This window comes from Hyperolius riggenbachi, chromosome 4 (assembly GCF_040937935.1).
Source record: "Hyperolius riggenbachi isolate aHypRig1 chromosome 4, aHypRig1.pri, whole genome shotgun sequence".
NCBI classification, from domain to species: Eukaryota; Metazoa; Chordata; class Amphibia; order Anura; family Hyperoliidae; genus Hyperolius; species Hyperolius riggenbachi.
The window spans coordinates 224,050,480-224,069,304 of record NC_090649.1 but is presented as its reverse complement, the minus strand read 5'-3'; the positions used below and the strand labels follow the sequence as shown (position 1 = coordinate 224,069,304).

Below are 18,825 nucleotides of genomic sequence, written 5' to 3'. Positions count from 1 at the left end.
TTTGCACATGCTAACTAGGGTGCTAAGTAGTTAGCACATGCAAACTACTTAGCACCCTAGTTAGCATGTGCGAAATACTTAGCACCCTAGTTAGCATGTGCAAACTACTTAGCACCGTAGTTAGCACAGTGCTAAGTAGTAGTTTGCATGTGCTAACTACGGTGCTAAGTAGTTTGCATGTGCTAACTATGGTGCTAAGTAGTTTGCATGTGCTAACTACTTAGCACCCTAGTTAGCACGTCCAAAGCTTTTAGGCGTGCTAACTATGTTAGCACCCTTTTGTGAATCAAGCCCATAGTGTGAATGAGCCCCAACTTTTCACAGATGTTACTGGGAAGGATTTTTGTTTTTCTCTACACTGTATGTGGCAGGATTAGGATAACCCAATAGGAGATGGGCAACAGATTGTTAACTGAATTTTGAAACTCTGTCAAACATTTTCCACACAGAAGATATTGACAATACCTGTAATTCCTTATAAGGGTAATAGATTGTCGGAAGTCGGAGATTCCCTGCCTTTGCCGTATAAGATGCAGGTACTATTTCTCCCCATTTTTTGTTTTTTTTGGGTGCTTAAAATCTTTATAGATAATGTGAAAAACCCTAATCTTCTTTATTATATATTATACTTTGTATCTTCTCCCCACACATATAAAATCTTCTCTGTATATTTATGTAAAATAATGTAAAAGACATCTGTTTCCTTAGCAAAGAATTGTGAAAGTGCAGCAAACAATGTATGAAAACAATTCATAACATTTTAGTAAGTTCACACCAATTGGTTTTAAAATGTTCAGTTTATTTCTAATAAGCTGATTCAGTTAAGGTCAACAGTATAAATGAGATGTTTATTTCATACATTTTTTTTTCAGCAAAACTGTTAATATCATTTTCATATGAATGTAACAATAACACAAAATAACTATTTCTTGCGAGACTGAGATAGCTAAAAAAAAAGAAAACGAGATGGCCATTGGGCTTGATTCACAAAGCCGTGGTAACTCTTATCACGGTCAAACAAGCGGTTTTGTGCACGCTATAATGCACGTAACGATTTTTGCGCCAAATGCGAATTTGTTCACGAAATTGCTGCTGTTTTTGCGCACAAACACGGTTTTTTTTCACGCAAACACACATTTTCACGCGAAGACGGCCGTGATTTCGCGCGAAAAACATTACATTATAGCGGTAGCATGCCCGTGATAAGAGTTATCGCGGCTTTGTGAATCAAGCCCATTGAGTGTAAAAGCAGAACCTAAAGATGCTGGCTTACAATTAACAATAGTCATTGCCACTGTCATAATCCTTGATAATAATATGCAAATGTTAGATAACCAGGCACCAACTGAAAGGCCAAACCTCATGTGGGGGAGGGAAATGGAAGGCAGGGTAAGGCAAGTGACAAAGTCTACTGTCTACTGTCTATTGTACAGGTGGGTACACACTCACTACTACAGAGAACGACGGGTCCGTCAGACCCTCCTGCTGGGCGGGCGTTCTCCCGACAGTAGTGCGTGTGTACAGTCTGTCAGACAGACTGATAAGGCTGTTTCTGAATGATCCGCTGAGCGGATCTTTCAGATCAGTCTGCAGACAGACTGTACACACGCACTACTGTCGGGAGAACGCCCGCCCAGCAGGAGGGTCTGACGGACCCGTCGTTCTCTATAGTAGTGCATGTGTTCACACCTTTAGATAGCCTGGAGGAAGCCTAAGTATGTAAGTAAGTGGTGATTGTGAGGGTAACTGTACACATACACAGCTCACAGTAGATAAATCAAGCAATCAGTATATTCCGAATATAAACCTGGTTCCTGATTTATCTTCTTGTATTGCTTGATGTTAAATCAGATCTCAACAGAGATCATCTGATCTAATTTCATTAGAACACCTCCACTACTAGCTCATTATAGTGCAAAGCTATGTAACCACGGATCACCTCACACTACCTACCTACTCCCCACACTCCTGCTACAGCTGATTAAATAAGGAATAGCCTTTGCCAATTCATGTTCAATTAACAAAATGATCAGAGAGCCAGAGCCTGAATTTTGTATAGATTTGTTATATTCATTTTTTTTTAATCAGTCTATTTTCAAAACTACTGTATTTCTAAAAAAAAAAATGCATAGAGTATGAGTACCTCTTAAAGGCACACTGTAGGGGGGTCAGGGGAAAATGAGTTACCCGGGGCTTCTAATGGTCCCCCACAGACATCATGTACCCGCGAAGCCACTCCCCAATGCTCTGGCCCCGCCTTTGGTTCACTTCTGGAATTTCAGACTTTAAAGTCTGAAAACCACTGCGCCTGCGTTGCCATGTCCTCACTTCCACTGATGGCACCAGGAATACACTCAGTATGGGCTGTGCCTGCACCGTGCGCTCCTGGTGACATCAGTGGGAGCTAGAACACAGCAATGCAAGCGCAGTGGTTTTCAGACTTTAAAGTCTGAAATTCCAGAAGTGAACCGGGGGCGGGCCCGGAGCATCGGTGAGTGGCTGCGTGGGCACATGATGTCTGCAGGGGACCATTAGAAGCCCTGGGTAACTTCAACTCATTTTCCCCCGACCCCCCTACAGTATCCCTTTAAGTCCCAGTGTCTCCGATCGAGATCAGGCAAGACCTAGTACTGGAAGTTTTAGGTAGCCTATTTCTACTAAAATCAGTTGAAAAATATACTTTAAAGCACTTTCAACCTTTCAAATGTCACATCCTTTTTTTTTTTTGAGTTGGCAAATTGGGTGTCTAAACAGTAGCCAACCGGCTATTAGTAGATAATCAGCTATAGGACTTTATGAAACAGGGTTGGTGTCAGGTTTTAGCAGGAAAGGTTAGTGTTAGGCACTAGGAGGGGTGAATTAGTGTAAGAAAGAGCTCCAGATAAGTCAATGGGTAAATATCAATAAGAAGAGCCTGCCAATGTTTTCACTATCAGTATCATTAGGGGCCCAACTCACCAGGCACGGCCGCAAAACATACCCATTACCTTTGATAGAATATATAAAGCCTACTAATCTATGCTAACTAACCCGCAAAGGTTGTGGACATTGAATCTCAGCAAACTCTCCTTAGGTGAGTATTTGACTTTTTTTTATTTAAATATGGGGTCACATTAGTTTTAAGCACATGATAGGGTTGTATATGGATAAAGTCAGCTTAACTTAGCATCTCAAAATGCATGACAGCATCTTCTCAGTGATCTGTGTTGACACTGAAGTGTCAAAAAGCATCTTTTTATTTAATAAAAGTGTTTAACCTATTGGGGACCACCGTAGGTTGAATCAACGTCCGGCAGGTGGTGGTACCCTTCTGACTGGACGTTCATTCAACGTCCGTGCTAAAGAACCGCTCCCGACGCGATTGTGTGCACCCGGAGGGGGAGATTAAGCTGTCATATGACAGCTGATATCTCCCCCGAGTGATCACCAGCCATCGCGTATGGCTGCTGCTGATCACATGATCGCTACGATCGCTGTCGGATCGTAGTGATCACTTTGACAGCGGCGGCGGCAGGGGGGAAAAGAAGAGGATCCACTCACCTCCCTGCTGTTCCAGCTACGATCGGCGCCCCCCTCCGCTCTGGCCGGCATCTCCGCTCCGTCTGACGTCAGCGCTGGGTCCCGGATTGATGACGTCATCAAGCCGCGACCCGACCTGAGCGTCATTTGGAGCGGAGATGCCGGCTTAGGAAAAGAGGTGGCTTCTGTGGCTCATCGCTGGAGCCTGGAAGGTGAGTGATTGCTTCCAGCTACAGGGGGGACACCTGCCTCCATGGGGGACACACAGCCCAGCACACCACAGATGGGATCCGGCCGCCCGTCCCCCCCCAAACGCGCGCACCCCCCTCCACCGCAAAATGCCCTGGTCCTTAAGGGGGGTTAGGCGGCCAGTCCCGAAGTGGTTAACACAATAGCCCTAACTAAACCGCCGCATTCCCGCCGCTGTAAATGATCTAAATCCCCCCCTAACTCCCCCCTCCTTCTCCCCTGCAAAATCCCTGGCTTTCTTGGTCATGGATTTTGCTGCCCTAAGCGCTTCCACGTGAGGCAGAGCTATGAGCTGCAGCCCTGCCTCACACGCGTCTATCAGCGGCGGATATCCGCCTCTCCCCCGCCCCTCTCAGTGAAGGAAGGCTGAGAAGGGCGGGGGAGAGGCGGCAATCCGGGCTGACAGACGTGCTGAGAGGCAGAGCTGCGGCTCATAGCTGTGCCTCTCACCCAAGCGCTGCCCGGATTGCCCCCCAGGGAGTTTGGGGAGATTTAGTTAGATTAGAGCGGCGGGGATGCAGCGGTTTAGGTAGGGCTATTATGTTAAACACTTTTATTAAATAAAATGATGCTTTTTTTGAGACTTCAGATTCTCTTTAAGGCCACCTATTTCACTAAAATGCATACAGAAGATAATGTTGTGTCAACACGGCACGGTCAGAATATTTACAATACATCTTCAAACAGCTGACTGCAGCTTCTCCCCAAGGAGGGCAGAAGTGTGCAGCCATTAGCCTCACTAAATGTCACTCTCAATCATCAGCACATATAACCTCTGAGTGTGTTAATATCATGCAAGCATGTCAGTGGAGTCAGAACTCCTGGGGTCATATGCAACATTTTGTTCCTGAATTTTCTCCTAGGAGATAATTTTTCATATTCAATTTATAATAACTTTTCATTACTTTGCAGTGGAAAAAAGTACCAAAAACATAGGTTAAAAAGTACTATCAAAATTATTTCTAGTATTATTTTTTGTTGCTTTTTGGTGGCTTAAAGACATTTTATTGACGAGTTTTAAAATGTCAACTAGGAGAAAATCAGGAGAAAAAGTTAATTTCAATCCTGATGTTGTTACTCATTCAGTAAGTTGAGCAGTATTCGAGGCATAGGATTAGTATGACAGCCAGGAAGGCTCCATTTTGTTTTGAAAATAAAAGAAAACAACCATCATATCTATCTTAATTTAGAATTCATTTAATACATAAGTTTTCCCTAAACCTCTGGATATACCGAATGATATAAGAACATCAACATGATCTGAACTGCATTTATTTGGCTTAACCTTTTCTTCTAGTTTTAGTTACTTTTAGCTTTATATCATTTTAAGTTAGTTACATTTAAAAAGGGTTGTTTTTCAAAGTCAATGATTATATACTATTTGAAAGATCCTAATGAAGAGATATGTGCTTGTATTGTATGTTGGCTATTTCTGGACTTCCGACTGCCTGTAGGCAAGGATGATTCCATTTTTGAATTGGCATGTGTAGTGCATTTTGATAATACTCCTTCTCTTACATAAAAGGACTGTTGTTCAATATCTGCTGGGGATTGGGAAGGCTCCCAGTTAATTTGCATTCTCTTTCATGCATTTTAAAGCCTACATCCAAATAATTATAAAGCAGCTTTAGACAAGGTGTGTTTTTCACAAATCTAAATTTGAATGACTATACAGAAGGATACATTTCTGTTTCAAGTAAGTAAAAATCCACTACTAGATTAGTTTTATAGTAGAGCGGGCGGTTATAGCAGATATTTATGACTTGCCTACTATAAAATTCCACTTTTGTTAAAGAAAAATGCTGTGGGCATATGTTGCATAAGTCTTTTCTGGTTTAAAGTCATTAAAAATTATCTTTTCATTTCAGTGCTATAGCTCGCATTGCTTAAAGAGGCATTTCCTCCTGCAAGGGCAATTGTATGCACAGAGCAGGAATCCTGTTTATTCCCTTTCCCTACCTGCACTAATCAAATTATTAACAAGCAGCTTTGGCCTGCAGTGGCAGTCACTGATTGGCTGTTTTATTTGCACACAAAGCAAGGCAGCAAGCTAAAACAATAGTTGCCATTAGTGTTTGTGATGTATACAACTGAAGGGATAACTTTTTCTTAACTAAAGTGGAGTATTGCTCAAAAACTGAAATCTATTACTTTCTCCGTTTCTAATTGCATAAAGAGCTATAATAAAGACTCAATTCATTAGAAATCCATATTTCTTCCTATACAGACATAACTATCACACAGAGTATGTTTTATACATTTGCTAAAGTAGAACCGTTTAACATTTGTTGCAGTAAGTGTTCAGTCTTCAACATCTCTCCTCTTTCTGACAGGGAAATCCTTCCTTGCTTGCTTAGACCATAAAGAATCAGCGATCAGAAGACATTTCTCTTCTTTGTGTTCTTTCAGCCTGCAAGATACATGGTAAATATTTAAAGAAACACATAGATGGAATGAAGATGCAGATTCTGTATAATTCAGAATGAAGGCATGGAATAATTTGAAACATCATACATGACTAACACAGATGGGGTTGCCTATAATACACTGTATGACTAAAAATGTACTTACCGTATATCCTCGAATATATGTCAACCTTGTGTATAAGTCTAGTCCAATATTTGACCCTCTTAAGCTGGAGTTTTTCTATTGACTCAAGTACAAGTCTACCCCACAAAGTTTATGGCTGCACTTGGGGTCCAGGAGGGGTTGGTGACTGCATTGTCTACAGTACTGCCGCCATTAACCCCTCCTGTCCCTTAAGTGCAGCCAATAACTCCTCCAGGTCCTCAAGTGCAGCAATGATTCACCCCCCTCCTGCTAGTATTTCCCCCTGCCCTTTCATTGTTAATTGTTGTGGCCAGGCCTTTCAGACCTGTGTTTTCTTGGATTTTCCTTTATTGAGAAAGTGTCACTTACCACTGGTTAAATTGCTGCAAATAGGAATGTCACTGATTGTGTACGCAATACTCAGTGTTGCCCGTGACTCGTGTATAAGTCGACCCCTATACTTTTATTTAGTGAGTCAGACCTACATTTTTAAACTTTTAGTCGAGTATCTACAGTAGTTATAATGGCTGAGAAGTCATAGATTTACTACCGTCATTTGCTCCGGTGTGCATAGCATTCAGTGAGGCTGGAGGTGGTCGTGGATTGGTTCCTAATCACCACTGCACCAAAAATTTAACTGCACGTTAACACAAAAACATGGATCCTAAGGGTTTGAGCAGGTGTGTCTGGGAGAAACTTTCAGGGTATCACTTTCCCACACCCACCAAGTTGTGAAGGCCATTCAAGTTAAGTAAAACCTCTAAGCCCCTTTTAAATGCAAGTATATAAAGAAATAATCTAAGTTATCGGTGTTAAACTCAAATCCTCAAGGGCCACATGAATGCCAGTGTTTAGGATGGATTGAGAAATGAAGAAAAGTGTTCTACTGGATGAATTCCACCTTTCCTGATTCAGTTCCATCGATTAATTTGAACTGTGCCAAAAATGTGTGGGGACCTTGGCCCTTGAGGACTGGAGTTCAACAACCCTGATCTAGGTGAACAGTTAAAGGAAAGCAGAGCTCCCATAACTAAAAAGATTTATACATACTTGGGGCTTCCTCCAGCCCCATCCGCTCGGATTGCTCTCACGCCGCCGTCCTCTGATGTCTGCAGCTCCGATACCGGGTCACCGCACTTCCATCAGTCGGTGCCAGTCTGGCATAAGTGAAGTGCGCCCTCTATGCATCTCGCCAGCAGCTGCTGGAGAGATACGCAAAGAGCACACTTCTCCTGCGTAGACTGGAGCAGACTGACGGAAGTGTGGGAACCCGGTACCGGAGCTGCAGACATCGGAGGAGGGCAGCGTGGGAGCGATTCGAGCGGATGGGACTGGAGGAAGCCCCGGGTATGTATAAATCTTTTTAGTTATGTGAGCTCTGGTACACTTTAAGCCTGGTACACACTTTTGATTATGATTGGTCAAGCATTGACCAGTTTTATCAATTCCATGTATTATGAGGGTCTACCTTAACAATCTGCTCATAGTATTTAATATGTGTTGATCCTCATACTGGATGGGCGTAGTCAGAGAAAGATTAAGACAAAATGAGGCCCAAGGCAAGGTTGCAGCTTTGGCTTCCCATGATGGTCTTTCTAGAAAACTGTGTTGGGAGACAAGTCAAAGAAGAAGGCAGCTGGGCCCCCTTCACACCCACTAGGTACCAGGCACCTGCCTAAGTTGCCTTGTGGATAATCCTGCTCTGGGGGTAATAAAATTGGTCAGTGATTGGCCAATCATGAGTGTGTACCAGACTTTACTGCCCACAAGATAGTATGAACTGTGCAGTAGTCATAGGGTTTATCACTGCCTGACAGCCAGCAACCAGAATATCTGTGTGGATATATCGATATATCTACTCAGCTGGCTCATCTGTAACCACCATGTATTTCAGTTACCCTGTGAGCAACATAATAAATAAAACTCCAAATACTGCGCTGATATTACTAATGGGTGTTAGTAATCACGGTGGTGCAATGCTGTAAATAACAACACAATACAGTCTCAAATGATAGCTGTGCACATAGATTATTAGCAATCTGTGTTCCACACTCCAAGTGGCAGACGGCACTTCTCCTTGACAGGACAGACACTCTGCTCCACTTCAGTGAGGCACCACCACCACACCCCAAGCAGTGGCCACTCACCGTTATATCAGACCCTTTGTTAGATGGGTCCACAGCGCTTGTGGGGTCGTCTGGCCACCCCCTGCCGTTTAGAATGAAGATCTCCTTCTCACCACTCACTGTCACAACTGCTGATTCTTTCACCTCAAAAAGACATATGCCAGAGGCAGCTCCCATAGCGTAAAATTGTATATAACATTTATTATTAAAAGAATATTGCACTTACAAACATTTCCAAGGTTTTCCGCATAGAGTTTTAGTAGGCTCCACCCCAAACGTTGGCCGCCGGGTCGGCTGTAGAGCGCTGTTTCATTCAACTTCCCCTCTGCCTACCACGTTACTCCCCACGGAAAATGGTAGGTCGCGTGTACTTGACCGGTTTCGTCGCTCTAGGCGACTCCTCAGAAGCATGCTTCTGAGGAGTCGCCTAGAGCGACAAAACCGGTCAAGTACTCGCGACCTACCATTATCCGAGGGGAGTAACGTGGCAGGCAGAGGGGAAGGTGAAAGAAACAGCGCTCTACAGCCGACCCGGCGGCCAACGTTTGGGCTTATGAGCTTATCTTCCTTATCTGCCGTGGCTGTCAGGTGACACAGGAGAGATAAATTACAATTTGTGATTAGACACAAATGAGGGTGAATTAAACTCTAAACTCTCTAAATACATACAGGGTGCATTTCTCTATGTTTTCCTTTTGTCATGTACAAGAGTTCAGGTCCACTTTAAAAGGCGTTTTATTGTTTCAGTGTGAAAATCTCACCTAGGAGAAAAAGTAATTTAATATGGGCCCTTATCTGTCTTATCGCATAAATAAGCTCCCCTTATCTATTTTTAAAGCAATGTTGAGGTGGGAAAAGTGCGTCATGAGGTAATTTTGCTGACATGTATGTGCACTTATTATTTGGCTTTCTCACCTTGGATTTCCTTTAACCATATCAAGAAGACCTTTTAAACATCCGACAAGCAAAATACTAAAACAAATACATTCATAAGAAATATTTGTAATGTTTTTTGCTGAAAAGATATTTAATGTTTGAAGATAAAAATAAGTAGGAGAGATGATCTATGACATTTTTGTGAATGAACCTCAAGGGCTCCTTCTTGGAAGCACATTCACATATGAAAGCTCGGAGCTGCAGAGTATGGAATATGTATACATTTCTGATCAAAGGCGCTATATACAGATAAAATGGAATTTCTGTTGATTACAAATGTACTGGGGGACAGGACAGTGAATCCTAATGAGGAAGCAGATGTGAGAAAAAACAAGATTTAAAAGTGAGTTTATTTATATTATGTGATACACGGGGAAGACAAGGAGACTGGATGGTGAGTTTTAGACTGGTGCAGGTGTTTGTCAAACAATCTATAATTAAATTGTGAGGTGCTTTCAGGGAAACTGACATGAATTGTTAGACGTACTCTGTAAAGTGCGCAGTTAAATACATCAGAGTGATATAAATATATGATCTATCAGGTTAGGAGGTTTATCTGTACCTATCAATAAACTGTTGAAGAGTGACTGTTGACATATTCCCACTTTTCTTGTCATACTCTCTTATTTCTAGAACAGTGATAAAATGTATAATGCAGTTTCATCACTGCTCTACTCTTTTCATTACTTAAACGCTGGAACTTTCTCTATACTAGTGGTTTCAGTTATTTAATAGATGCTTATTAAAGAGAAACTGTGCTGAAACTAATGCATGAATAAAAAAGCATATATATTACAATATTACTTTATACATTATTTAGTCAGTGTTTGTCCATTGTAAAATCCTTCCTCACCCTAATTTGCAGTCTACAATTTATCACAGGTGGTGATATTTTTAGTGTCATGTGATCGCTGCTGTTTGTACTTGCTTTAGAACTAAGGGTAAACAAACAACACCTGGGCTTGTTAACTAAAAATTAACTTTTTCTCCTGAGTTTTCTCCTAGGAGAAATTTTCACACTTTGCCATAAAATGCATTTTAAACCACCAGCAAGCAAGAAAATACTCAAAATAATTCTGATAGTACTTTTTCACCACAGGGGCGGACTGACCATTTGGGCACTAGGGCATGGAGGGCCCGTGGTCAGTAGAGAGCCCACCGTATAAAAGCTATGCGCTTTGAGCAGGAGGGGTAGCAGTGCAGTGAAGAGGAGCAGCGGGAACAGCGGTGGGGAAGGGGGGCCATCTAGTGGCACGCAGAGCTCCCTCCTGCACCTGGAAAAAAGAGAAAAGTCCCCGCCCGCTGCCAGCCGCCCCTTACTAAATTCTGGAGGGGGGGCAAGGAAGCGGGAGCCCCAAGGTGAGGGAAGGAGGGGAGATGGCCCCCCTTCCCCGCCGCTGTTTCACCAACTTGTATGTACTTTTTCAATTGTAAAATGCTTAAGTTATTTTAAATAGAATATCTCCTAGGAGATAACTTAGGAGAAAAAGTGAATTGCATATGGGCTCTGGTCTCACAGGATGCTCTAGGTGGTGAATTCCTCATAGCTAAACAGCCTAGGCTCTGCTATCACTGGGAGGGCAGGGCTACATACCAATATACAGCAATATTTAGATGTAGGAAGGGGTTCTGATGTTGAAAACAAGACATGTAAAAGTGGGTATTCTGAATAATTGATTGCATTCTATTAGATTTCACTACAGTGCCTCTTAAACTTTATTACCCTTTCTAGTTTTAATGTTCTTTGTGTGTTTACAAATAAACTGGGGGCACACAAGATAGCTCAGGATAGCACACAAGATAGCTGAGTGTCCTTTTAAAGAGACACTCAAGCGAAAAAAAAATTATGATATGATTTGTATGTGTAGTACAGCTAAGAAATAAAACGTTAGGAGCAGATATGTAAGTCTAATATTGTTTCAAGTACAGGAAGAGTTAAGAAACTCCAGTTGTTATCTTTGCAAAAGAGCTATTGAGCTCCAGGACTTTCAAAGTCGCAGAGAGCTCTGTCTTCTGAAGCTTGTTATCTCAAATGTCAGTCACTTTATTTTCTTTTTCTCTGCAGAGGACAGTTCAAAAGTTCACTGGCTTGCTCTGTAAAATAAATTAGAATGCTGGGTGTAGTGTGTAAACTGCAAATATTATAAAAAAGAAATACTATATAACTGAAAATAAAAATATGAGAATATTTTCTTTGCTCCTAATGTTCTAGTAATTATCCGTACCACACAACCAAGTCATTATATCATAGTTTTTTTCACTTCGGTGTCTCTTTAAAATTCATGTGATCCTAAAAAACAAACAAAATAAAAACAAAGCTGGGCTTCCACAGCCTGACTTAAGCCTGTGGAGGTATACTTTATTTTACAACAGTTCTGAGCTGCCAGGGTTAGGGATGGTCATGGGTAGGAGAACTCATGGAAAAGCATGTGATTTGTTTGATCATCTGATTTGCTGTGATCACATACCGCTTTAGTACATTATCATGACTAGCAAATCAGAGGCTTACATATTTATCACCTGGCCAAACTGATCGCATTCTGCTCCTAGACTCACATGACCATTGCTACCAGAGATATGGTGTAGTGGATAATATTAACTTAACTATACTTAATTTCATTGCATTGCCACAGTGGCCTTAAAGTAATAGACTGAAGCTAAACTAGTCAGTACTAGCCCAATGCTTTGATGTTTCTTCTTTTAATTTAGTTGTAGGTAAGGCTTAAATAGTAATCTCTGCATCAGTTCAAATAATGTGTTTTTTTTTTTATTATTCTAACGTATAATTATTTTCATTTCGTTTTGATTCTTGCCTTGATAAAATCATTTAATGCATTAACTGTAATAAGCAGACTTGACTAGAAACAAAAAGGAAATCTATATTTTGCAAGTTATTTCTTATTCAGATATTGAAAGAAAATTTGCCATCTCTGTTCAAATCATAATAACCCAGTATTTGCACCATGCACACAGACAAAAAAAACCCTTCAAGAAAAGTCTGCACCACAATATTGATTATAACAGTGATTCTTTATTCTATAAAGCTCATCAAATTCAAAATTAGTCAAAGAGCATATGATTAAAAGCAATTAAAACATGCAAAATCTCCCTCTTCTGCAAAAACTTTTAACCTAATGTAGATCCCAAAATAATGCAATTCAATACAATGCAATCACTTCCAATAAATACAAAAAGTGTCCAGTGCAAAGTGACATTCACTACATATAGTATAACATTCATGAAGTAATAAATATATATCCGGGTGTCAATATAGTATTAATTAATACAAATTAAAGTGCGACCAGAGCATGAGCAGCAATTTACAATGTGCAAACACAATCAGGGATCAATGTAATAGAAAATAACAGACTTAAATTGTACTGGTTGCACTTGCACTTAAATTTGGATGAATTCAAATGTTATTGGCACCATAGGATTTATTTCTTCATGAATTTGTACTATAACATGAATTTCTATCTGCACTGCACACTCTGGGCTTGATTCACAAAGCGGTGGTAACTGTTAGCACGCCTGTGAAAAGCCCCTTAGCATGCCTAAAACAGCTGTTCACGCGCTAAATTGCGCGCAAAACGCATCGCGTGGAAAAGTTTGTGCACGCAAGGTTGTGCATGCAAAAGGTTGCACCGCTCGCGTATAGTTAGCGCGAACTGTGCAACGTTTCACATGCACCGCGCAAAACTTTGCACACAATTATTTGAAGCTTTGTGCGTGCTAACTACTTAGCCCAAAGCCTTTAGGCATGCTAACTAGGTTAGCACCGCTTTGTGAATCGAGCCCTCTGTATTTGTTGGTAGTTATACCTTTAAAGAAAACCAGAGAGGAAGAGCATAACAGATTTATACATACCTGGGGCTTCCTCCAGCCCCATCAGCCTGGATCGCTCCCACGCCACCTTTCTCCGCAAGTACAGGATCCCTTCGCTTCGGCAAGTCGAGCCAGTCGACGCAAGCACAGTGCGCTCCCTGCGTACTGTGCAGGCGCATGCGTAAAGCAGGCGCCGGTGAGATGGAGGGAGCCCCTGTGGATGCTTCCAACTGGTCGCGTCCGGCGGAAGTGACAAGACCCAGTACCGGTGATAAAGGCAGTGGAGGACAGCGGTGTGGGAGCGATCCATGCTGATGGGGCTGGAGGAAGCCCCAGGTATGTATAAAATCTTTTTTCATTTTTCAAGTGCCTTCCTCTCTGGTTTCCTTTAATGATTAACTGTACAAGATTTTTCTGCAAGGAATGAAAGGATGTGTATACCGCTACACTCCGGCAATGGACAGAGCTGGACCTGAGCCAAAGGGTGAACTGGAAGAAGGAAGGAGTAGGTCCGCTTCAATGTCTCAAGTTTATTCAGGACTTATCCCATACAGATAGACATGCACAATGCTGACATGTTTCGGACCTAGTATAGCCATGCTATGATTAAGGACCATACTAGGTCCGGAACATGTCAGTATTGTGCATGTCTATCTGTATGGGATAAGTCCTGAATAAACTTTTGAGACATTGAAGCGAACCTACTCCTTCCTTCTTCCATTTTTCTGCAAGCTTTTGAAACTTTAAGTTGTTTCCTCAGGCATGTTTCAGAACTGGTTCAGAACCAGAAATGGTTCTGAACCAGTTCTGAAGCATGCCTGAAAAGGAAACTTAAAGTTTCGAAAGCTTGCAGAAAAATCTTGTACAGTTAGTCATTAAAAATGTATCGCCTAAACAACTTTTGTTGTTATATCTTCGGATTCTCTCTATGATTAATACTGGACCACATGCAATTGGCAGTGATACACACTGTATTGTATTGCATTATTTTGTGATCTACAGCAAGTGATTACGTTTTTGCAGGAGAGGGAATTTTGCTTGTTTGTTGCTTTTTATCATGTGGATTTTGATTAATTTTGGATTTAATAAAGTTGATTGAATAAAGAATTATTTAGATACAGCACTGGTGGTACAGACTATGCTTGTTGGGGTTCTGTGTCTGCATGTGAGTGTTTATGTACAGTATATACCCTAGGTCCTGCACCCCTCTATTTTGTGTAGTGTTTTTATTCAGTAAAAAAAGCTCCTATTAATAATATTAACCATTTCAGCCCGCAAGATTTTTCACCTTTTGCAACAGAGCAATTTTCACCTCCCAATCATTCGCTAATAACTTTATCACTAATTATCACAATTAATTGATCTATATCTTTTTTTTTCTGCCACCAATTAGGCGTTTTTTGGCTGGTACATTTTGGTAAGAATAATTTTTTTCTAAATGCATTTTAACAGAAATATTAAGAAAATAATTTAAAAAATGCATTATTTCTCAGTTTTCGGCCATTATAGCTTTAAAATAATATATGCTACCATAATTAAAACCTATGTATTTTATTTGCCTATTTGTCTCGGTTATTACACCATTTTAAATGTTGTCCCTATCACAATGTGTGGCGCCAATATTTTATTTGGAAATAAAGGTGCATTTTTTTTCAGTTTTGTGTCCATCACTATTTACAAGCTTATAATTAAAAAAAATGTTCGTAATATACCTTCTTTACATGCATATTTAAAATGTTCAGACCCTTAGGTAACTATTAATGTTTTGTTTTTTTGTTTTGTATTTTCTAATTGTAATTTTTTTTTCCATTAAAAATTTAATTTGGGTAATTTGTGGTGTGGGAAAAAACAGTTAATTTTAAATGTAATAATGTGTGTTTTATGTATTGAAGATTGTATATCGATCTAGTTTTACTATTTGGCCACATGGAGATTTTTTTTTGGTCTTTCTCGCTTCCAAGAAGCGAGAAGTGGATGGGAAACCTTTTCTTTTTTTCAAAAAGACCGCGGCCTGTTCTGTTAAGAGGCCGTCAGTTTTTTTTTTAGGGGGTGGGGGGCATAGATCAATGAACAGGAACCATGTTTCCATTCATTGATCTCTAGGCTACCAGGTGTCAGCACAGGGGTGCGCCCACGATCGCCCACAGGAGCACGCCGAAGCGCGCATCAGCAGCACAGCAGCTGCCTGGACGTGAGGATCATGTCCAGGTGGCATAAATGGTTAAATATGTAGCACACTGGATTCGAAACTCATCAAAATGCAGCTTAAAAATGTAATTGTAAGTTAAAGAGAAACCGTGACCAAGAATTAAACTTCATCCCGATCAGTAGCTGAAACCCCCTTTCCCATGAGAAATCTTTTACTTTTCACAAAAGGATCATTAGGGGGCTCTGTATGGCTGATATTGTGGTGAAACCCCTCCCACAGTGGGATGTCAGGACCATGGTCCTGACAGTTTCCTGTCGGTGAACCTCATTGCATTGTGGTAAATAGCAGCTGTTTACAGTTGGGTCCAACTGCCAAAAAAGCAAACAGCATCTCCTTCCAGTGACATCACCTGCCAGCGGTAAAAATGTCACCATGTGGTAAATGTCATAATGTAAATCAGGGAGAGGAAAGATTTTACAATGGTAAAACACTGACTAAATCATTTATACATAATTATTGTAAAAATTAAGCATTTTTTTATTACATTGTTTTCACTGGAGTTCCTCTTTAAACGGTCATATTAAAGGGGAACTGAAGAGAGAGGTATATGGAGGCTGTCAAGTTTATTTCCTTTTAGACAATACCAGTTGCCTGGCAGCCCTGCTGATCCTCTGCCTCTAATACTATTAGCCATAGCCCCTGAACAAGCATGCAGCAGATCAGGTGTTTCAGTGGTTCAGACTTATAAGTCTGATCTGACAAGACTAGCTGCATGCTTGTTTCTGGTTTTAATCAGATACTACTGCAGAGAAATAGACCAGCAGGGCTGCCAGGCAACTGGTATTGATTAAAAGGAAATAAACATGACAGCCTCCATATACCTCTCTCTTCAGTTCCCCTTTAAAGTGTAAAGGAATTGTGAAGTGAAAACAAATGCATGATATATCTGTATTTTTCAGACTATAAGACGCTCCTGACCATAAGACTCACCTAGGTTTAGAGGACAAAAACCAGGGCAAAAATATATACTAAACCTGGTGCATCAATGGTGAAGGGGTATATATGGATTATGCCCCTTTGTATCTCTTTTGTCTCCCTGTGTCCTCATCTGTTCCCCTTGTATCCTCCTCTATGCCCCTTTGTGTCTACCTGTCCCCTCCATTTGTCCCCCTGTGTCCTCCTCTGCATGGGCACAGTACAGGGAGTTCCCGACATTGCAGCGGGTTGGAGGTTTATATTGGCAGGTGTTCACAAGTCAGGAACTCCCTGCATTTGTACTATAAGACGCAGTAACTTTTTCCCGCCACTTTTGGGGGAGAAAAAGTGAGTCTTATAGTCCAAAAAATACAGTAGTGTTTATAGATCATTAATAGAACTTCCCTGTAATCCATTGGCTTATTTTAAAGGCACTGTAAATGATTGCACCGCCCATGCAATTAAATCGATGTATTTACATCTCTAAGTTGCAATGGCCCAGGTTATTAGTCCTTACAGTGAGAAAAAAAACCAAACAAACAGAAATCCAGGCTAGTGTATAGTAGGATTGGTACTGTACATGCATGTTTTTCATCCTATTGTGTCATTTCTGGGTTCCTGAACCTAGCACTCAAAGCCCAATTATATATACTACCTCAGTTCTTGCCAAGTAAATAAATACAGTCTGTGATTAACATGAGTTTTGGAAGAAAAAGGAACTGCAGTTTTTATCGATAAGCTTTGGTAAGGATGAGATTAATATGCTATCAACTGGTGCTTTTTATTTACATATTTATGTTTTGTTTTCTCTCAGGTACTTGAATGTGTGGAAAAGTGTAGTAAACGATATCAAGATTTGAAGTTTGCTTAACAGTAAAAAGGATAAGGTTTAATGGTATCTCAATAATTTCAACAAATGCACTGTTTCTCCTGCATAAGCACAGTAGTCACAACTCATGATACAAATGCAGGCCAGACCTGCCATAAGGGATCTGTGTATGTGCTTCCGATACAGCCAAATAATAAAGTGCTTGGCTTCAATATTTATAAACTTATTTGTATATATAGAGGTGGAAAGACATATTTAAAACAAACACACACACACACACACACACACACACACTGACACATCCTCAGGAACAGCAGGTTATAGTGGCAAGCCATTCTTTTTTCACGTTGTATGGGTCTACCATTTAATTCATGGCAAGAATACACAGAATAATTCTGAAATGCAGAGATTAGAGGTAATTGAGGCATTGAGAAGGTGGATAATAATTTACTTATTCTTTTGCTCTTACATCATGCAGAGCTCTCAGCTATACTAGTTACCTACAGTGGAAAAAATCTGTCCATGCTCAGCAGCATTTCATCTTCATTTGATTGAATGGTAATTAACCCTATACATCAGTAAACGTTATTTGGATTCTTGTTGGTGAGGTATTCATAGGAATGGTCTGCAAAGTGCAATAGCATACCAGCATAAGCATTTATGTGTCATTCATCTCACCCTTGGTTACCTTAAATCTGATTTCGTCCCTGTGAATGTATATAATTTTGCATTATTGTCGCTATGAATACATGTAAAAGCTATTTCTAATTCCTTATCAAAATCAGTAGAATAAGGAATAAGCGCTCATAAAAGTCTCTGCTATAGTCCGTGTAATCACACAGTAAAAAATCAGTGGGACAGTGTCCCCCCCCAGCGTGAAGAGACTCACCGGACTTGATGGCCTGACTGGGCCCGATAACGCCTTAGGGGTATAGGCCACCCCTCAGCCTCTCTGGCAACCTCCGTGCATCAACTCTTTCCACCTCGCTGGGCTGGTTCTGATGTGTTTACCGCTCACAGATTCATCCTGCAGCTCAGCCCCTGTAACTCAAACGGCAGGTGTGACCGATCAGTGCAGCCCTGCACTGATCAATGCAGGCTGCACATAACATCCACTTTGAAACATGACTTGCATTTTTTTTCTATACGTTTCTATGTCCTATGTATCCATTTCTGTCAGTCATATTTTCAGTTTGGATGAAATTCAATACTATCAAAATATTGCATGAATTTTGAAAGTGTGTATTCCTATTTACCCCATGTTCTAAGGAGCTCTCATTCTCATTGTCTAATTCAGTGTACACACCAGGATCACTTAGGTCAGATGGCAAATACCTTGCAGCACATCTTCATGTGAAAGAAAAACAAAAAGTGGAACACCCAAAAAGTCTACAAAAACAAAGGGGAAAGCATGAAGTATATTATACAGAGGTTTTTGTAATGAATTGGGACTTCACACCTTTTGCAAAAAGAAAACAAATATCTCTGCAGTTACCGTATTCCCTATTGCACTATATAGGTAGTCCCAGTTTAATGAACGAGATAGGGACTGTAGATTCTTTCTTAACCTGAATCCGTTCTTACGTCGGGAAGTTGAGCCATTTCTGTCCCCTTTGCCTCCTATGAGCCCCCCTTTGCCTCTAGTGTCCCCCTCTGTGCCTCTGTCT

General features: G+C 40.8%; 1 protein-coding gene and 1 long non-coding RNA gene across 3 annotated transcripts in view; one reads left to right on the top strand and one right to left on the bottom strand.

The window, feature by feature from the left end:
• The first annotated feature begins 478 nt into the window (after window positions 1-478).
• Window positions 479-17,213, top strand: LOC137571778 (uncharacterized). The gene is made up of 3 exons (XR_011031432.1): window positions 479-536; window positions 6,102-6,192; window positions 17,144-17,213. It is a non-coding gene; the product is annotated as an uncharacterized lncRNA (long non-coding RNA).
• MLIP (muscular LMNA interacting protein) overlaps window positions 2,307-18,825 on the bottom strand; it is a 446,927-nt gene continuing 430,408 nt past the window's right edge. For both annotated transcript variants that reach the window (XM_068281387.1, XM_068281389.1), the window contains one exon: window positions 2,307-6,178. In XM_068281387.1, coding sequence (XP_068137488.1) covers window positions 6,137-6,178 — 42 coding nt within the window. In that variant the 3' untranslated portion in view covers window positions 2,307-6,136. The remainder of the gene's footprint in view (window positions 6,179-18,825) is intronic.